Source organism: Lontra canadensis, unplaced genomic scaffold (assembly GCF_010015895.1).
Source record: "Lontra canadensis isolate GAN:19392208 unplaced genomic scaffold, GSC_riverotter_1.0 scaffold25, whole genome shotgun sequence".
Classification (NCBI taxonomy): domain Eukaryota; kingdom Metazoa; phylum Chordata; class Mammalia; order Carnivora; family Mustelidae; genus Lontra; species Lontra canadensis.
Genome location: NW_022631019.1, coordinates 1,525,162 through 1,545,303, shown reverse-complemented (window position 1 = coordinate 1,545,303; position 20,142 = coordinate 1,525,162). Strand labels below are relative to the sequence as shown.

The 20,142-nt window shown below is 64.5% G+C and overlaps 1 protein-coding gene across 7 annotated transcripts in view; it reads right to left on the bottom strand.

Moving 5' to 3' along the window:
- The window catches only part of PRDM16 (PR/SET domain 16), a 296,791-nt gene extending 285,123 nt beyond the window's left edge, over window positions 1–11,668 (bottom strand). For all 7 annotated transcript variants that reach the window (XM_032863208.1, XM_032863211.1, XM_032863213.1 and 4 more), the window contains exon 1: window positions 11,413–11,668. In XM_032863208.1, coding sequence (XP_032719099.1) covers window positions 11,413–11,449 — 37 coding nt within the window. In that variant the 5' untranslated portion in view covers window positions 11,450–11,668. The remainder of the gene's footprint in view (window positions 1–11,412) is intronic.
- Between the last annotated feature and the right edge of the window lie 8,474 nt (window positions 11,669–20,142).

Below are 20,142 nucleotides of genomic sequence, written 5' to 3'. Positions count from 1 at the left end.
GAAGAAGACGAGACGACACTGGGCACAGTCTTCCGAACAGGAGCCCGCGAGGAGTCCTCCCGGTGGGAAACTGCGCCGGCCTCGCCGAGGCTCACGGACCGCGCCGGCCGCCGACCCGTGTGTGAAAGCCCGGGCTGTCGGCACAGTCGCCGAACGAACTTTGGGAGGTCTGAGGCCAGCACCCGGCCCGGCTCGGCGGCCCCATTGCTAGTAACGTCAGATCACTTCCAGGGAAAAATCGATCTGTCCCTGACAGGTTTTCCTCCCGCTAACGTGATAAATGAATAATTAGCCACGTCGTCGGGCTGTTTCATTAAAGCGAAGGACAGCTGGACCGGACCGCGCTGGAGAAGCCGATTGCGGAGACGCAGTCCGGCCGCAACCCCACGTCTCACGGTACCATTTGTGTCCTGTCGGTCGCTAGCTGTGCGCCCAGCCCGAGCTGGGAACTGAAGGCCGTGTTCAGAGAGGTGCGCACGGGCGTGTTACTGCAATTTAATATTTTCGCGCACAGACACATCATTATCCTGGAACCTGGCCCTGCGCATAATTCTGTAATTTTTCAAGAGGCCCTAATTTTTTCAATGTGAGCGCTAGGGCCCGGGATCATCCAAACAGCTCCGTCTCCTCGTTGTCTCTCCGGGGGCGCAAACGTGCAGGAAGGTTGACACAGGCCGCCCACTCTCTACCTGTGAGCTTCCCTGCCGCCTTCTCCCTCCGCCACCCGCTGCAGACGGCTCTGGGCCCCGCAGCCACGGTCCCAGGCACCACAGAGAACCGAGCTGCGTGGGGGGCTCGGTGCAGAGCCCAAGTGGGCAGGGATGGTGCAGCAAAGAGCGTGGCCTGAGGGTCTGTCTCAGGCAGACACAGCCCCACGCTTGCCCACGGCGCACGGCCGCACCCGCGTGGACGGGTCTGCACGCCCCGACACCATCTCTGCACACAGACCAGAGGAAGGGGCTGTGCCGGGGCCGTGTCTCCCTCCAGCAGCAGCGGCTCTGGCCCACAGAAACATCCCCCAGTTTTCAGGCGGCTCAAGAATGCACTGGCTTTTGCAGGAGTGAGAGGAGGGAGAAGTTTGCAACGGAGGCCAGACCCCCCGGGGAAGCCTCCTGGAATGAGCAAGTGGCAGCCTAGAGGACGCCGGCCCAGCCCAGTGCGCACGCCACACCCCACGCTCTCTGCCACGGCCCAAGCAGCTCCGTAGAAACACACTATAGACGTCATCACAAGCTCCCCGCCAAAAGGGACTTGGGGCCTTCCAGCAGTATGGTACCCTCCTCCGCACCAAAGCCCCAGAACCAGTGGCCAGGACCACTCGGAATCTGACCCTGATGACACCTGCCTGCTCAGGGAGCTGGGCCAGCGAGGGATCAGCAGCCACTGCTGACCGGGGGCGGGGGGGAGGTGAGGGTGTGGGGGGGGCAACACAAGCCAGAGACACTGATTCCCAACACAGTAAAGACCTGAGCACGTCGCTTCCCTGGGACTGGGAGGGAAGCTGGGTACCCGGCAATCACAGGAATGCTGGGAAACAGCCCAAATCTGGACCTTCACCTGACCTGCCGCAGGAGCGCCATCGGCGGGCCCTCTGCGCCAGGGGTGGCAGAGGCTCTGCCTCGGGAGGGAGGAGGTGTGGGGGATCTGTGAGGGTGGACACCCCACACTTGCCCGGGGCCAGCAGGGCTCTCCCGTGGTCACCATTTGGGCTCCTCCGGTGAGCGTAATTTCTCGTCTTTGTTTAAGTGTTTTATGGACCGATGCGGCCCGGCCTCTCTGAAGACGCTGTCACAACCCATTGAGCGGATACAAATGTCCGAGTGCTTTTCCACGCGCCCCTTTCCCTCGGAGACGCAACCAGAAGGAGCAATGGAAGTCTGTTATGGAAATCCATATTTCAGCATAATATTGACTACCGGCTTCTGAATATAGATACAAGGATTAAACCGTGTCTCGGGAAAGAGTTCCCAGCCATAGTGAGTCCCTATTCATCATGCGTCGGCCCAGGCATCTCATCCCAGTGCTGAAGTGTCGGAGATGCCCGGCCCACGCCAGGTGCCAGAGACGCGCACATGTTTCAGGGGAGCCACCGAATTTAAAACACGGAGACTCGCAGAAGCAGACAAATGGGCAAAGCTCCCATCCGCGCATCCCTCCCTCTCAGCCCCTCCTTCTGGCCTTTCTGATTTGAAACAGACCCACTCGCTGGGCGTCCAGCCACCCCACCAGCTGAGTTGCCCGAGAGGGAGCTGCCCCCAGAAGCAATGAGGTTGGGGGTGGCCCGTTGGTCGGATCTGGCTTTCTCCTCAATCAAACAGCTTGGACACAGAAGTCCAGATCCCAGGGCAAGGACCTGTGGCCCCAGACTCGTCACGCTGCCCAGAGTGTGCTGACATGACCAGGCCTGTCCCTGGGGGTCCGACCCACAGCCAGGCGGCCTTGGGGGGCCTCAGGCACGTCTCAGAGCCCTGCACACAGTAGGCCCAAGGACGGCGTGCTCCGCTCCAGGGACAGGAAGGAACGGGCAGATGGCACGGAGGCCCCAGAATAAACAGAAGATCCTGACACCCCCAGGAGCTGGGGGGCGGCCTCTGGGGGGGAGAAGAGCTGGCATGTGCCACAGGCTGCTGAACCCCCCGAGATGGACGGAAGGATGGAGAAGGGACGGGGACGGGGAGGCAGCAGGAGGGCGCGGCTGGACTCCGTGTGGGCGAGCATCTGGCTGCCCATCAGAGGGGCCAAGTCAGACCTGGGCCCCTGTGCTCCTTGGTTTGAAAATAAAACCGCGAGCTAAGGCTGTGGTGTGCGTGTTTTCCTCCGAGGCTGAGCTGCACAGCCAGAACCAAGGCAGGGCAGAGCGACTGAGCCGGAGGGCTTCACGGCAGGCGCGGCCGGGATACACAGAGCAGGCCCATGTGCTGGGGGCCGCACCCCACACCCTCGGGCGGGCAGGTGCACACTGGCAGGCTTGCACACCCTCCCTATGGCCACCCCTCCCCGGGAGAGCCCAGGATGGCTCAGGAGGCTGAGGGCCCGCATAGCATCTCCCCAAGCAGACCAAGGGAATAAACCCCAAACTCACTACCTGTCTGGCGTGGGAACTCTGTCCCACCCCCACCCAGTCCCAGGACCCCAGCCAACATCACACCGGACCCTTCTAGAACATTCTATGCCGTCCCACCTGCTGGAGGCTGGGGGGCAAGTAAGATGTAGATGCACATAGGTATCTGGGGTGCTGGTGGGAGGGCGAGCGGGCGGCAGGAGGCAGTGAGAGGAGCCTACCTGACAGCGGGGGGGCATGCGGGCAGCAAGGGTGGGACGCGGGACCCAGGGCTGCGGCGCACGCAGTAGGGAGCCAGAGTGAAGCGGGTGCTGGTGTTCTGGGGCAGGGCCAGGCCTGTCCCACAGGAGGTCTGGAGAGGAGCACCCAGGTCCGGGGCTCCATATCCGCACCAAGCCTTCGGCTTTCTTCTTCTCTCTGAAGTAAGGAAGTAGACAAAGGCCTCACTTCTTGACACTTGACTCAGCATCAGGTTGAGTGGAAAGCAAACCACAGGCCTGAGGGCCCACCCTGGACACGCGAGTCAGGGGTCTGGGTCCAAAACCCAGCCCCACGGGTCCCACTCCTGATGAGCAGGCAGGGCCTTCAGAGCTAAGGACACGGCGCCCATGTCCCCTCGATGCCCCCACCATGCCCCGCACTGGAATCCCTTAGAGAATACCAAATCTACCTGAATGCATGGGGGGAATCGGGGAGGCTGAGGGCAAGGCGAGGGGTCAGCCCTCAGTCGGCCAGAAGTGCCCAAATATGTCTCCTGCAGCACCCCCAACCCCCAGGAACCCCTGCTGGCTCCTGGGAAGCCCTCAAAGCAGCCACAGCCCCATCCCCAGCTAAAGCCAGGCTGGCCGAGGCCTCTTCTTCCTCCTAACCCCCCCGTGGAGCTACCTGGGGGTGGGAGGGGACAAAACCCTGGAGGAAACCCAAGGCCAGGCTGAGCCCCAGTGTCTCTGCCCGTTGGCAGCGGCCCCGTTCGGCCCGCCTCTGCGCTAGGAAGAGCCAGTGCCCACTCAGCAAGGGCTTCAAGTCACCTCAAAGTGCACCCAAGAGCCCGGAGCCCTCCCCCAGCTCCCTGCTCCTGGATGGATGGGACCCTCCGATGCAGATCCGGATCCCTTGTGAGCCCCTCTAGGCACTCGGCCTCTGGAGGGAGGGAGGGGCGGGCACCGGCTGTCACCTGCGTCACCTGCAGGGTCCGCCCAGGCTGGGTGCGAACGGGGCCGGCCGAGATTGCTGATCGCCCCTGCCCCGCCTTCCCCAAGGGGTGAGAGGTGCGGGCTGAAGGCTCACGCCCTTCCCGGAAGTGTGCTGTCACCGAAAAGCAGCCTGAGTCTGGGGAGTTTTGCAGAGAATGCTCCCGCCAGGTTCAGAAAGGCAGTGCGTGAGGGTCACCGGTTCTCTCCCTTCCTGAGCAGGGTTTTGGGAGTGAGCAGAGCCAACGCTGTTCCTCGCTTCCCCAAGTGTGAGCGGGGAACGCGGGCCCTGGGATGTTTCTGCCCCGACGCCAATGAAGCCCTAAATCCCGCTCTACTTCCGGATCCCTCTGCCCACCACGGTGGGGGGGGGCAGGTCGAGGCTCCGTGGCACAGCGTCCGGGCTCCCCTCCGGCCCCTCCAGCCCCAGGCGCATTTTAGACCGGGATCGGGTCAGACCAGAATGAAAAGGTGACCCACCTTATCGTTTGCTTAAGGACAGGGTCCACTGTCTCCACCCTGAAACACGCATGTTTGGGGCTGGGCGTGGCGCAGACATCAGTATGTAAAACGGGCACGGGTAACGCAGAGCCCGACTTGGAGGAGGTAAAATATTCACCAGGACCCAGCCATGTTTTAAAATGATTATAAATTATTTTAACAGTGCATTTGCAAAGGGTTATAAAAACAGCCATAATATATTTTTTTCCTTAGATTCTAGAATTACCAGTGTGACAGCTAATGCAATAATGATTTGTTTCAAATGCCAGTGTTTAAGCTGTATAAAGCTGATTTTATACATTTTTCCAGTAGGCCGCATTGTAGTTAATGAAATTAAACACACCAATCGCATGTGTCCCCAGGGGACGAGGAACTGAACACACCACTGGTTTATTTTTTTATTAAAATAAATTGCACCCAGCAAGATGGACTAATTGCATACAGAATTGAAAAAGAAACATTCCATTGATATAATTAAGCCAATTTTCATGGACAGAAATAGTTATAGTGGATATAAAATAAGCAAAGCCTTCACCAGAATCTGACTTCCCTCCTTTTTTGCACAGAATGTTAACTATTAAACAAACATGTATCTCGGGGCCGAGGCACGGCTCTCTGAGAGCTCCGGGGCATTGTTCCTGAGTCTCAGGAGAGGCTGGCCGGGCGGGCCAGCCAAGGATTTCATGGCAGAAGCCCCAAGAGAGAGAGTGGTAGGGCAGGGAGAGGCCCTCCCCATCGCCCTGGGCCCCCGAGAGCTCAGGGGCACTGGCCAGCCCCGAGGGAGAAGCACAGCCCCTTCGTCGGGAGCCCGAGGTCCCCGGAGCGGCGGCGGTTCAGGGCTGGACCTGGAACTACAGCCTTGAGCTCCTTCCTCCCGGTGGCTCAGGTCCGCGCAGCAGCGGCTCCACCTCTCCCTGATTGCCTGGGGGGGGAGGGGCGGTGGTTATTTCCCTCCAGATTTGGGGTGAGGGTGGGCAGGCAGGCCGGCCCTCCACCTCCTGCCTTTGCTCAGGCGAGAGGCAGTACGTGGTAGGCGGATGCTCATGAGGTTGACCCTGATGAGCACTTCTGCCATTCTGCACCTGCCCTTGGGAGGGGACACCCAGAGCCAGGGACCGGGGCTGGAAAACCCCGGCAAAGCCTCCTGCCTGGCCTGGGGAGTCCGGACCCTGGCAAAGAACAGCCAGTCTGGGGGAGGCTGAGGACACAGTTAGCGGGTTGTGTGCACAACCTGTAGGGACACGGACGTCTTATTTGCTTTTAAAAACCAGACCAGTTTCAAGCTAACCACTGTCCCTGGGAAAATGCTTAAACCTCGACACATAAAAAGAGAAACTCCGCTGGCATTAAGTGCAGCGTAGAGCACCCTAAGGAAGGGGGCAGGGGAGGGTGTTCGAATAAGAAAGCTGGGGAGCTTTACCTATGTGGCGTTCAGGTTCATCCTTAACTTGCTGTGTGACCTCGAAAGAGCTACTTGACCTCTCTGTGTTTGGGACTTTTTTACCCTAGAAGTGGTGCCCCCAAGGCCAATTCCCCTCCTCAAGGTCAGTGGAAAGGAGTGGGGTCATGTCTAGTAGGTGACCAGTGCGCCTCTGCGGTTCCCGGACCCCCTCCTGCCTCCCGGAGGATGCGGCACGACAGGGACAGGGGCAGCTGCAGCCCATTCGGGCCTCTCAGTGGGCAGGTGCGTGGGGTGAGTGCACCCCCTTGGGCGAAGCTGGGCCCGAAGGCACAGGCCAGGAAGAAGGCAGAGTTGCTCTGAGAAGCCCGACCTCCACCCTGCGCTTCGGTTCCCCTCACCATCTCCCTCCTCCCCACACCACCCTGACTTTGACCCAGGCACCGGGAGCGCTCTCTGGATCCTCTGTGCCCAGATCCCCAAAGCAACTGCGATGGGGACACGGGCTGCCGCCCCACAGAGTCTGGGTCAGGGTCAGGAGTCGGGGAGTTGGGAGCTGGGAGCCCACCCTTCTCCGTCCCGGAAGCCAAGAGGCGGAGACCCTTGGGGCCCCATCACCGGCCCCTGAGGAAGAGGAGGAGGGGGAGGGAGAGAGGGAGGAGGAGGAGGAGGAGGGCGCCCACCGCTGGCTGAGCTGGGGTGAAGGGCGCCCGGGATGGCAGGCACTGCCTCCGAGTCGGCTGCTTCGTGTAAACGGCCAGCAGAACCGTTCCCGTGGCGCGGTAGTTACGGGACTTTGTGCGTGCGGAGAACAGGGGGCTGCAGCAATGCTGGCTCAGCCCGGGGTCCCCCGGCCCCTCTGCTGGGCCGGCCCGTGCTGTCTGCAGCCCTGGGCAGCCCGCGTCTGTGCGCGGCCGCCACCACACCGCGCAGCAAGGCCCGGCTCCTCTGTCCCCTCGCCAAGTTTCCTTCCCGCAGGGGGACAGTGCTCGGGCTGTCCTTGTCCTCCCGGGCCCGCTACGCGAGCTGTAGCGTCCAAGACTTGTTACACGGGTTTGATTCAAAACCTGATAAATTGTCTTTAACGCTATTTGAAATTTTTAAACGAAATTATTCAAAAGATTTTTAATCCTGGATAATTTTTGTTGAAACTCTAATTATACATCACCTTAATTACCAGCCCCAGCCCCCCAAGGATCCCTAATTGCCTCCTAATTGAATAAAACAGGGGGCTAATCGAGCCTACAGCGGCCCTGCGAGCTGGCGGCCTCCCCCTAGGGGCCCGGGGCGGGGGCGGGGGGAAACTCCGGCTGGTCCCACCGCCAGCACCCGGCCTCCCAACAGAAACGGCGGGACCGGGTCCCCTGCCCCGTGCTGTGCCCAGAAGGGGAACTTGGGGTTCTAGGGCGCCGTGGGGGCCCACAGGGTCCAGCGGCCCAGCCCGCACCTGCTCCCTGCCAGGGCCAACAGGATGTGCAGGGTGACCTGGTGGGTGTCCCGTGGTAGAGACCTGAGGGCACAACTGGTGCCCTTCCCCTGGGAGCCCGCTCCGAGGTCACCGGACGACGCGACTTGGCATCCGCCCCCGCCCACTGACCTGGGCGCCCAGGCACACCCGCAGGGCCAATGGCGGAGCCAGAGCCCTCAGGCACTCTGTGCGCGGCTGCGGGGCACCTGGCCTTGGCCGCCAGCCCTGCACCCCGTCCCTCCCCCGCAGCCTCGGTGTTTTCGCCCGAAGCGGGGTGAGACGCTCGACTCCTGCCGGACATTTCCTGGCACTGCTGCCCTCCCAGACATCCAGAAAGGAGGCTGCCATCCCGGCTGTGGGGAGACAGGGCAAACGTCCCCTGGCGGGCGGCACAAGGGCAGGGCCCCGCAGAGCCCGGCTGGTTTCGGCCCGGGAGAAGGAGCCGCCTAGGAGCTCAGCCTCCAGCCGGGCTCCCAGCACCCTGTCACACACACACCCCTCCTCACCCACATCACGCTCGATCGCACACACCAGACGCCCAAGTCCTGCCTGGACCAGAGATAGCAGCCGCCCACCTCCACTGCAGGGGCAAGGTGGCAGCTGTCCTGGGGACACTGTCCCCAGGCCTGGAATATATCCTGTCTGGTTGTCAACCACGTCCATGGTGAGCAGGTCTCAGGGGCGGCTCGAATGGGGGCCAGGACTGGACTCCGTCTCAGGCAACACACCCTCCCCGACACAGGGCCCCCCCAGCCATGCCACGAGGAGGTCAGGAGGCTGCCTCGGCTGAGCTGACCCCCCCCCACCTGCTTGCAATGGTGGCAGACACACAAAGCTTTTGTTAGGCACTTTGTTGGGAAGTGTAGGGGAGGGCCAGCCCCAATTCCCCACAGGCCAGCAGCGCCCTGGCCAGTGTGAGGGACCGGGGCCCACCTGTCTTCACCCTGCCCCCGGCTCCTAGGTTCACACTAAGGAGGTGCTCAGCGCGCCAGCGGCTTCTGCCCTCGGGAAGCTGGACTGGAGCCCCCCGTGTGGGCCCAAAGGTGCTGCTAGCTCGGTCAGCATGCAGGCCCAGCCCCAGAGACCCCCGGGGGTGGGGTCCTAGGGAAATACATACGAAATTCCAGCCCCAGATGCACCCTCTGGGGCGGCCCTTGAGCTCTGACTCAGGCGGTGACCCTCACAGACCGGGCTGTCCTTCCCGGTGGGCCTGACACATGATGTGAGGCACAGCCCAGCCCCACATTCTGGCCTATAACCGTGACCTCTCCTTCCTCCCCCAACCCCCTGACCCTGGCCGTGAGGTTCTCTGGGTGGCCCTGGGGCTGCCCGGCTGCCTCAGCTCCAGGTAATGGAGTCAGGTCCCCAGGGACATCCACATCTGCTTAAAATATTGTCCAGTGAAATGAAATTCCCCGGCGGGTCCTGGGCTCTGTGTCAGGCAGCGTGGCCGGTGGCTGCCCGGGCGACCTTCCTGGGGAGGGCTGGGGGTGCCGTCCGGACTCGGAGGGCTTTCCAGGGCGTGCTCAGTGCAGGCTCCGTAGCGTCTGCCCCGACACACTTGCTCTCTGCTTTGGCGTTTTCTCACCAGGGACTCCCAGGAAAGGGAGACCTGTGCTCCGCCCCACCTCGGGTCTGGTTCTCTGGCCTCGGGGCAAGGCCGTGGGATGCCACTGGCCTGGTTCTAGGTCCAGAGAAGAGCCCCGGGGGGGCCACCTTCCCCACCTGTCAGGGTGGAACAGACAGGGAGGGAGCCGAGGGCCACACGGAGGGCCCACCGGGCGCGGGACGCTCCCCGGTATCCTGGGCTGTTTCCTGGGCTGCGCTGGGGGCACTGAGCCGGCCTCTCGCTTGCTGCGAAGGCCCAGCAGCAGGAGCGCAGCCCTTCCCACCTTCTCCCAGCTCCGGGCCCTTCCCCAGCCACAGCCTGACCCTGGCAGCTTGCGGCCCAGGGGCAAGACTCAGAGGAAGCTGCTGTGCTCACACAGACCCCAACATGCACAGGAACCCCCACACGCTGCCATGGGCACACAGGTAGAGGGCCCACAGCCCTGGCGCACCAGCCACAAGACACTAGGGCCTTGTTCGCACCAAGAGGGGCTAGAGGTCACAGGAGACGGAGGAGGCCGAGGCCCTGAGCGCGGGGTAGAGGAGACAGGCTGGAAAGGGGTGTCTCAAGGACGAGCCCAACACAGCGACGGGGAACTCCAGCGGGGACCCGCAGAAACGGGGAGCTGCTTTTCCCCGGTGCTCCGCGGCGGATGCAACCCCTTCCACCGAGGGGCCGCTGTCGAGGGAGCCGGCCCACCCAGCCAAGGGAGCAGAACTTCCTCGGAAAAGTGTCGGGAGTTTCTGCCCACCAGGCTCATGCTTAGGGGCTCAGCCCTGGCGCGGTGGGGCTCAGCCGGGCCGCGTCAGGCCGAAGAGGAGCGAGCTGCACGGCCCGGTGGTCGGGCAGGGAGCCCAGGGGCAGCGGGCGCCGGCGCCCCTGCCGCGGGTGGGCGGGCGGGCGGGCGGCCGGCGGAGGAGGGGGCGGCGAGAGCGGGCGGCTCGGGTTCCTTCCCGCGCGGCGCTCGGCGCTTCGCTGGAGCCGGGCCTCGGCGGGGCTTCGGGAGCCGCGCTCGCCCGGCCGCGGCGCCGCCGCTCCCACCTGCCCTCTCCCCGGGCCGCGCTCCTGGGCCCGCGGGCCTCTCGGCCGATGGCGCCGGCGGTCGGAGCGCGGAGGGCGCGCGGGTGGCCCCGAGGCGCGGCGGCGGGCGGCAGGGCGGGCGGCGGGCGCACCCGGGCCGGCGGCGAGGACCCGGCCGGCGGCGGGCTGGGCGCGCGGAGCGTGGGGCTCGGCCCGAGACGGAGCGAAAGAGAAAGTAAGACCGGGGACCGGGCAGCCTCGCCGGGGGCAGCTGTGTCCCCGCCGGGCCTCGAGTCTGTGCGGGCGACCAGGGGCAGGAGGGTCCGAGCGGGGTCCGCGCGAGGCCGAGGGCGGCGGCGGCGGCGGGCGGCGGGCGTCCGGGCGGGGACCCTCCCGCGGGAGGCGCCGCGCGGGGCTGCCCGAGTCGCCGGAGCCGCGGAGGAGCGCCCGCCGCCGCGCGGGGCACCAGTCGGGAATGAACTTCCCCGCCGCGGTTCCGAGCCCGGGGAAACGTCTCCATGTTGCTGCCCGAGCGGCCGAGGCCGTCCTGCCGCCGCCACCCTTGCCCCTGCGCCCGCGGAGCGGGGTGGACGCCGGCCCGCGCCCCCTCCTCCGCCCCCTCCCCGGCTCGGGGTCTCCCTCCTCTGCGCCCAGCTGGCGGACGCCAAAGGCGGTGCTCTAGCGCCCACTATTTCAAAAGCCCGGAATATGATTTGACCAGGACTGAGAGCCACTGCGAGAGAGAGAGGGAGAGAGCGAGCGAGGAGGAAAAAGTTGCTCTCCCCTTTCGTCAACTTTTCGCTAACTTTCGCTTTTCGCTCCCCTCCACCCCCAGCCCTCCCCCTCCGCCCCCCTCCCCGGCCCCCACCGCGCGCCTCGGGTTCCCGGGCCCGAGCGCCTGACACTGGGGGTGGGGGGGAGGGGGTTCGCGAGGAGGGGGCCGGCGCCTTCGGGGAGCGCGCGGCCCGGGCGCCCCGAGCCTCTGCGCCGAGCCCGGCCGCCCCGGAGCGCGGGAGGCGGAGCAGCCCCCGGGCCGCGCGGCCGATCCGAGGGCCGGGAGCCCGAGGCGCGCCGGCCGCGCCCCGACGCGCACCCCTGGCCCGGGCGCCCCGGCCCCGCGGCCCCGACCCAGCGGCGCGGCGCGGCCGAGCGCGGGAGACTTACTTTTGGCTAGCTTCCGCGCCCTCGCCTTGGATCGCATGGTGTCGGCTCGCGGAATCTCTCTCCTCCTCCTCGAGTCCAGAAGCAGCCACACACTATCTTCATCTCCCCAGCATTGTCAGTTTGGACACCTTCGCACATGCGCACAGAGCACTCAATCTGACACCCCTCGCCGGGGCCAAAAAAACTTTGCAATGTATTCATCATCCTCATCGTCGCGCCGCCGTCGCCGCCGCCGCCTCGGCGCGGGACTGGGGGGCTCTCCTCGGCCTTCCCGGTCTCCGTCTCACTTATCGCTGCCCCCCCCGCCCCCGCGCCCCCCCTCCCCTTTCCAGCGCAGCTCGGAACTGGCCCTTTAAGAGAACATTCCGTGCTCGGCGCGCCCGCCCGGGGCCCGCACCCCGGACACTTTAAAAGGACCCAGGTGGCCCCGGAGGCGAGGTGACTATCCCCCCACCCTTCCCCCGCGCCGCGCCGCGCTGCTGCTCCCGCCCCGGCCCCGGCCGCAGGCGGAGCGGCGGCGGCGCGGGTCCGCGCGACTTCCCAGCCCGGGGGGGACGCGCCGACAGTTCGGACGCGGGTCTGGCCGGGTTGGCTTCGTTCTGCCGCATTTATGACTCATTAAAAAGCGTTGCGTTCGCCGTCGCCCAGCCTGCTTCTCTCCCCGTCTGCCCCGCGGCCCCCCGCCCCGGCCCGCCGCCGCGCGAGGGGGTGTCCCGGCCCGCGCGCCGAACCCGGCTCCTCCGAAGCCCCCTCCGGCCCCGCCGCCCCCCTCGGGCCTACCCGGCTCCCGCCCCTCCCCTTCGCCCCCACCCCAGCGCCGCTGCTCCGGGCTTCGCCGCTCGAAGACAACAGCCCCGGCGCCGCCAGCTCCGCCACAACCCCGGCGGGCGGGTGAAGCTCGGACCCGCCGCCCTCGGTCCGCGCCGAGCCGCGGAGAGCCGCGCGCCGGGCACCGGGGAGGCAGCGCGGGGAGCGCCGTCCGAACCCCGGGCGCCCGGAACCTCGCCGGCCTCGGGGCGGGCCCGCGCGCTCCTGCCTCCGTGGGCCCCAGGTGAGTACGCGGCGGCGCGAGCGCGGGAGCTGGGCCACCTTCGGGGAAGGGGCCTCCCGCGGCCCAGGTGAGTCGCGGGCGGGGAAGGCCGGCGGAGCAGGTGGCAGAGCGCGCGGGCGGGAGCCCATCGGCTGCTTCTGCCGCGCAGCCCTCCGACGCAGAGGGGTAGGCAGGATGTCCGGGCAGGGGCCTGGTGTGGGCAGTGAGAATTCCTCCTTCGACAGTGTCTGAGATTCGAGAATGAAATGTGCAGAAGCAGGGGCTGACCCAGGCCCTTCCTGGTACCAGGATTCCGCCAGGCTCCGAAGACCCGGAGCTGCCCCAGAGTCAGCCTGAGCAGGGCAGAGGTCGAGCCTTTGGTGCGGGTCGCTGGTGCCCCGGGTGGGCTCTTGGCTGTGCCACTCCCCATTTGTGTGCCCTGAGACTGGTGGTGCCTGCACCCAGACCTGCATTCGCCAACCCCCAGCCTTTGAGCGGAGGGTGTGGACCGGGAAGGGTGGAAGGCTAAGGCGGAGACCCCGGGGTCCTAGCAGAGGCGTCCTGGATGGGGAGGGGTGCCTGCCCTGCGAGACCCATGCTACCCCAGAGGAAAGGCTCCACAGAGCACGGCTTGGTAGGAGCAGAGGCCCGGCGCCCTGGGCCTTCCCGCCTCCACAGTTCACAGCTGCTTCCCTGAGTTCCAGCGCCCGCGGAGCTCCCATGGTTTCGGGGCTGCCCAGCCTTGCGCCCTGCTTGCAGCCCTGGGCGGAGAAGGTGCTCTCTGCCCTGCTCTGTTTCTCAGTGAGCTGGACACAGCCTCCAGCTTTTAGGGCCCTAGGTGAGTGTTGACGTCGGCAGCAGCACCAACAGGGACAGGGGCGTTGGTACACAGATGGGGGACAGCTAAGTCGCACTGCCCGCAGCCCTTCGGAGAGCCTGTCGCCCGGCCCCACACTCCGTCCCCATGGGCTGGGTGGAGAACTGTGCCGTCCAGAGGGGCCTTGAGCCTTGCTACCAGGCTCTGGGTGTTTGGGTGGGTGGTCCCCAAGGGGGACTAGGGCCTTACTGCAGGCTCAGAACCCACTTAGTCCCCAGGTGGGGGGGTCGCTGGGAGAGGAAGGAAGGGACCAGGAGCTCAGAGCTGGGAGCCATTCTGGTCACCCAGCCAGAGCGGGCTCCAGGCAGGGAACTAACCTGATCGGCACCATGGCCAGAGAGAATACAAGGTCACTGTCATACACCAGCATCCAGGATCCTCTTGCCTGGAGCCTCCTAGCAAGGGTAGGAGGCCTGGGGAGAATATAGTGGTAGATGCACTCCCACCTGCACAGAAGGTCCTTCCCCCCCCATCCCCCACCCACCTCACCCCGAACCAGCTCAGGCTTCCTTTTCCCCTGGACTGGAGGCAGCTGGTAGGCTCCAAGGTTACTAAGGCCCAATGTCCTTCCAGGGGTGCCGCAGCTCGCTCTGGCCCTCTCCCTCAGCTGAGAAGGTGATTAAAATCTTCTGAACCCCGGCCACGCTGGGCCAGGACACTCTCTGGACTCTGGGACTGTACACTTTCCAGGGCCTGGGGGAAGAGGGCAGGAGGCTGCACTTTCTCTTCCCTGCCCTCTGCTCGGGCCCTGGGGTGGGCCTGGGGGGCTGCCGCTCAGGGCCACCTGGGGCCAAAGAACCTGGGGTCAGGAATGACCAGGAGACAGCCTCCGTGCTGACATCCCCAGGCAAAGCGCTCGCTCCCATCAGCCCCAGGAGCCTGGGCAGACTGTCCCCAAGGCCATGGCCCTGGCCTGGCCTGGCTGGGCCCTGCCCCCGCGTGGCCGGATTTAGAATGGAGATCAGGTCAGGCTTTGCAGAGCAGAGGGAAAGGCGACGAAGGGGGAATCAAATCGGGTCAGACCCTGGCCCAGACGTGCAACATCTGGGGACGGGGAGGTGGGGGAACAGTTTTGGGCGAGTGGGGGCCAAACAGGAGGAGAGGAGCGGTTTTCATTTTCTTGACAGTGAAATGTTGAAGGGCAGTTTTCAAACCAAGCCAAGGTTCCGGGAGTCTCGTGGCCTGATGCTGGGCTTCAGGGGCCCGCTATGGACCGGCTATGGAACGCAGAAGTGCTGCCGCCTACCTTGGCTTCCTACCGGGGGCTGAATGGGCCATGGTGTGGTATGGGCTGCACGGGCACATCGTTCAGACCACTGGGTTTTGGAACAGTTTTTGTTGCTGGAGTCCAGGGTGCAGGATAGAGGACTTTTCCTGTCAACCGTGGCCACAGCCTGGAGTCCCACTTCAGCCAGGAGTTCTGCCTGCCCCACTCCCCTAGCCTTTCCAGCAGGCAGGGAGGTGCCCCTGGAGACAGCATCACTTGAACTCTTTTGGGAAAGGGCCTGTTTGGGAGGGTGAGCAAGTGGTCCTCAGTGCTCCAGGAAGCCTCATAGTGGGCAGGCAGGAAGGGGGACCCCAACTCCGGATGCCCTGAGAACCCCATAAATGACAAAACCACCTAGAGCTTACTGTGCACCCCAGAGTTTACTGTCTTGGACCAGAGGGTCCTTTTGTTTGGCTATGACGCGCGCCCCCTGCCATCTCGCAAGGCCTGGCCCCAGGAGAGGTCTGCGCCGCCTCGGCCTGTGTGTGCTCAGAGATGCAGGGTCCTAGCCAATCCAGCCACCTGCGCAGGCCTCTGGCCCCAGGGAGCCCCGCTTAGGCCTGTGCAGTGGGAGGTGGGAACGGGCAGGCCTTTGCCAGTTCTCAGGGCTCCCCTTCCCCCTCCCCCCCATTCTTATCTGTGCCCCTGAAACTTGGCCATGGGCTTTCAGGCACTCTGTCTCTGGCTCAATTTGAGTCCAGGTTAGGTTTTGCTCAGTCTCCCCCTCCCCCCTGCCCCCATGCCTGCTCAGAGAAACTCTGCTCAGAGTAGCTAAAAGAATAAAAGTGCATCTTCCTTAGTTTACATATGGGCTCTCCTCAGAGATCTGAAACCGCCCCAAAGGGTCCTTGCCCCACCCCCATCACAGGAGCACTGAATTGGGCTGAGATGGGGGTGGGGGGGGGGGGGGGGGTGGGGGTGTCTGTCCCCCTCTCTGGGCACCTTCTCCTGCCCTACATTAGGTGGAAATGTCTCCCAGATTTGAGCAACAGAAGGGCTTGGAGACCACCAGGGATGGTTAGGGACAATCTGGTTTGGCTCCCACTACACAGACAAAACGGAGGTGGTCTTGGCACCCAGAATGGGACTCGGTGGGGGTTGAATGTGGAGGCCTTCCAGCCCTGGGGCCAAAAGCCAGCTTGAGTGTTCCTTCTAGAATGGGGGTGGGGTGGGGCACGACAGCCTTCAAGGCATTCGGCTTCCCCAGGGGGGATCCATACTCTTCCAGCGTGGGTTCTTCCTCTGGGGGTCTCCCAAGACTCTGTGGGTAATATTCCAGGCCCCCTTTGGCCCTTTTTCCTACCTGGAGCCCAGGGAAACTGGCTGTGACCCAGCTAACTTCAGAGGACAGAGAACAGAGGCCCTGATTTCTGGCCCAACAAGTCCACCAAGCCAGTGGCAAAGCTGTTTGTCCCCTGTGCTGCTCACAGCCAAGGTCTCCGAGGCCCACAAGCAGTCCCTGCTCTGGACTGGGCGCTCGGAGTGCTGGGGCGCTCTCAACCAAGACTTCCAGGAATGTGAACCATGTTGTCGATTTCCGAACAAACCCCAGATGTTTGGAAACCTACTCCTTCACAGGCGGGAGGACTTGGTGCCTCGCAGATGGGCAGCCTCTTGGGAGGGTCCCCAAGAGACTTCTCTGCCCTAATCTGCATCCCGGGGTCCTGGCCGGGGCAGCTACCTCTCAGGAGCGCAGATGCGAAGCGCAGGGGCACCTGGGTTCCGCCACATGCATTTGGGGGGAGTAATCAGGGATATTTGGTTTGGTTTGTTTTTAAATTAAGAGATGGAAGCTATGGGCCTGAGCTCCCCGTTTGAATTCCCTGGGAGGGAGTTGGCTTCAGTATCCCCGGCCCAAACCGGCTCTCCAGGAAGCGCAGGAAGCCCCCAAAATCCTGCTTCCCCGTGGCGCGCAAGGTGGGCCCGGCCGGTGCGGCAGCTCCGCGGCGGGGCTCCCGCAGCTGCGCGCAGGCTCCGGCTACTGCTGCGAGAGTAACGAAGGGCATCGCCCCCCAACGCTTCCTCTCTACCCCGACCTTTAAAAATCCGCCAACAAACGCCGTTGGCCGGTTCGCGCCGATCCCGAGCCCTGCGCTTGTCGGGCACCGCCCGGAGCGGGGACTGGGCGCCGCGCTCAGCCTCGGGGCTGCCGCTTGCGCGCCGGGACCGACTTCGTCCCCTCCCTGAGCGTCCCGGCCCAGCAACGCCGCAGAACTTCGCGCAGCCGAGGTGGCACCGTGGCCCGGCCGGACGCTGCCCGCGTGGACGCGTTGGCTCCTGCTCCCGGTTCCGGCTGCGCTCCGGCAGGGACCTGGTGGCAACGAAAACGGGGAGTCGAGTCGCTTTCCCGGGACCCGAGTCCCGGGGGCCGCTGAATGGGAGTCCGCCCTCCGCTTCCCCAAACGCCTGCAGCCGGGACGGTGTAACTTAGACTCCCCAAGTCAGCCTGCGCCCCGGTTCACATCCCGGGGTTGCAAAGCCCCTTCCTTCTCCTCGCTCGGCCGTGGTCCCTGACCCCATACCTAAGACCTTCTTCGTTTGGAAACGGAATTTCGTCTCCCGTCCTGCGGACTCGACACCCCACAGACGTAATCCTGGGAATGCGGGAGGGACTGCATCCCGCCTCAGCCGCCCCATCTCTGAAGCGGGGCCCAACCTCCCTGAGCCTCTCTCACAGGTGTAGGTGGGAAGGTGGGAGAAGGGACAGTCGGACGGCCGGACGGCCGGAAAACCCCAGAGGTGGGAGCGCAGCGCACCCCCTGGGGCCACGTTTATGCGGGGAGGCCCAGAGTTGGTGCTGAGCCTGGAAGAGGCCCACGGCTGCTCTGGAGCAACCCGGCCTGTGCCTCCATTTGTGCCCTGCGTCCGAATCGCGGTGCTGTCCTCTGCCGGGCTCCGTGGAGGGGGTGTTGGTGTGAGGGTCCAGCTCCGGGGCCAGACGTCTCCTCTCCGCGCCTGCACAGTGCTCTGCTGGCTCGGCCGAGTGACTCTCGATTCCCATCGCGGCCAAAAAGCAAGGAGGCTTAACACCCCAGCCTCCAACTCAAACCCCACAGAGGGCAGGTCCTGGGCTGCTGGAGCGGGGACCCAGGGTGACATCGGGACGGGGGTGGGGGGTGGGGGGTGGGGGATCTGGGGTTGGGGGAGAACCAAGGGGAGGGAACAGGGCCTGACCACACACTATTCTGGGTAGTTCCGGTGGGTGGGGGAGCGGGGGCAGGGAATGGGTTGGCCAAGGGGATGCCCAGCTGATACCCTCTCCCCTGCCCCCCTTTGCTGCTTCTAAACTGGTATTGGTGGGGGGTGGGGGACAGGTGGCTGATGAAGACCAGGATAGCTTCTGGGGAAGGGGAACATTTACCTCTCCTGCTGAGTAACTAGAAGGTAACAGAATCAGTCAGAGGCCTCCCTCCCAGGCCTGGGCCTCTGCTTCGGCCCCAGGGGCCAGTTCCCATGACCTGGGGCTCTGGGAAGGGAGCGGGCCTGTGCCTCTCCTGTTCTGGTGCGTGATGCCTGGGGCTTCAACACCTGGAGGGCCCGTGAGTGTCCAGCTCCATCTCACCCTCACCTCCTCCCCCTGACAAATCTTCAACGAAGGGCCCTGGCCCCAGTGGCAGGAACACCCCTGCACGCAGCCCCAGGCCCCCTGCAGCCCAGGCCTGTCAAGAGACCTCACGGAGGACCCACTGTGTGCCAGCTTGGGGCCAGGGTGAAGATGGCAGTGTCCTGGCCTTGAGCAGCTCTTCCTTCGGGGGACACACGACTGTGCCCCCAGGATAGCAGCAGAATTAGGATGGGAGTGCAGGGTGGGGAGCCACACAGGGATGGGGTCACGGCCTTCCCTGTTCCCCTCCCTGCCCAGGTCAGGAGATAGTGGGGGTGGGGGAGACAGAACTTCAGCTGACTCAGACCCAGCTTCTTCCCTTCTCCCTCCCTAGTGGCCCTCCCTCCTCTCAGCCCCCAGCTTCCTGGGCACCCCAGTCTCCTGTGTCATATGGGGGAAACAAGCCCGGGGTCTTGTGGTGACAGCTGCATGCAGGTCAGGGTGGCACTTCTTGGGGTTCTGGGGTGCTGGAGCTGTCATTAGTAGGGATCCCAGTGCTCTTGGACCCCTCCTCATCCAGAACCAAGGTCTGCCTCTAGGAACTCTGAGCTGGAGCCCTGGAGAGCAACTTCTCACTCCCCGGCTGGACACGGAGGGCAATCGGACTGGGAAGGACAGGGATCCTGGGGGCTTCGGGTCCCGCTCACCCATGCGGATCTTAATGGGCTCCTAGAGCCAGTCCCCACCCTGTCGACCTTGGCCTGCCCTAGACTCGCTGGTCTCTTGGCCCTTGGGATCAGTGTTTCCACCACATTCGCCCCTGCCTTCAGGGAGGCCGAGGCTCTGGGGTCATTGCTGCATCCTCTGACCTAGGGCCAGAGGTCCCTGCAAGGCGGCTGCTCCTGGAATGCTCCGTCCCACAGTGCGGCCCAGTGTGAGGGCTGTCTGCCTCCGCACGCCCGCGGCTTCCAGGGCATCTAGTGTCCTACAAAGCCCAGGGCTGGCCCCAGTCTGGAAGCCTCAGTGAAGGAAAGAACGAGTCACTCACGAACGAAGGGCACTGAGTGAGAAGAAAGGGATCCGCGTCCGATTTCAGCCGGAAAGACCGAAGGAGGCGGGAGGAGGGGGGCAGCCTTCCCAGACATCACAGTGGAGGCAGCAGCCCTGCACGGAGGCCCCGAGGCCGACTGGCCTGTCCTTCACCTGTCCCACCTCACGAAGGGCTGCCCTACGCTCAGCAGCCTGTGCCCGTCCCCCATGATGGCGACACAGCAGTGAGCAAGACACCCGGGTCCCCAGCCGATGGTGCATGATTTGGAAAAGGAAGCCGGAGACTCAGGGGGGCCTCAGTGGGATGAGGGGGGCAGCGGGAGACGGCAGAAGGAGGGAAACTTGGTCTATCTGTGGGGTTCCCCACGGACAACTTGCGGGGTGCTGCGGCTCCGGTGCCAAGCAGGGGGCTGGCCTCTGCCCCTGGGCTGCATTACGACTCCCTGTGACCCTCACAACAGTCCCACGCGGTCGGAAGTGCAGCTGTTTGCACCTTACGCACGGGAAACTGGAACTTGGAGGTACAAGGCCCTGTTACAGAGGCAGGAGAGTGGGACTTGTCCGCCGGACCCAAAGCCCTCCTCCCGGTGACACGTGCAGCCGAGGGATGGTGTCCAGGCTGTAGGCAGGACCCAGGCTGCAGAGGGCTCTGTGTCTGGACCCCCTTCCTGGGGTGCTTGCGGTGCCAGGCCTGTGAGCCCCCGAGGGCATGTGGGCCTTGCACTCACCAGTCGCTCCCACAAGGACCAGGACATTCGTCTGCGGGTGTCCAGCACGACTGAGCCATTTGCAATATGTATCTCCTCCAGGTGTGGCTCTCACTGGGGAGCCAGGGTCCCCCTTTCCTCTCTGACACCCACCTTCAAGGCAGCCACCCCAGGACTGTTCTCTGACCATCTCTGGGGACACCCTGCACGCCCCAGCCCGTGGCTTTGTGGGCTCAGTTTGAGGCTAACATGCCG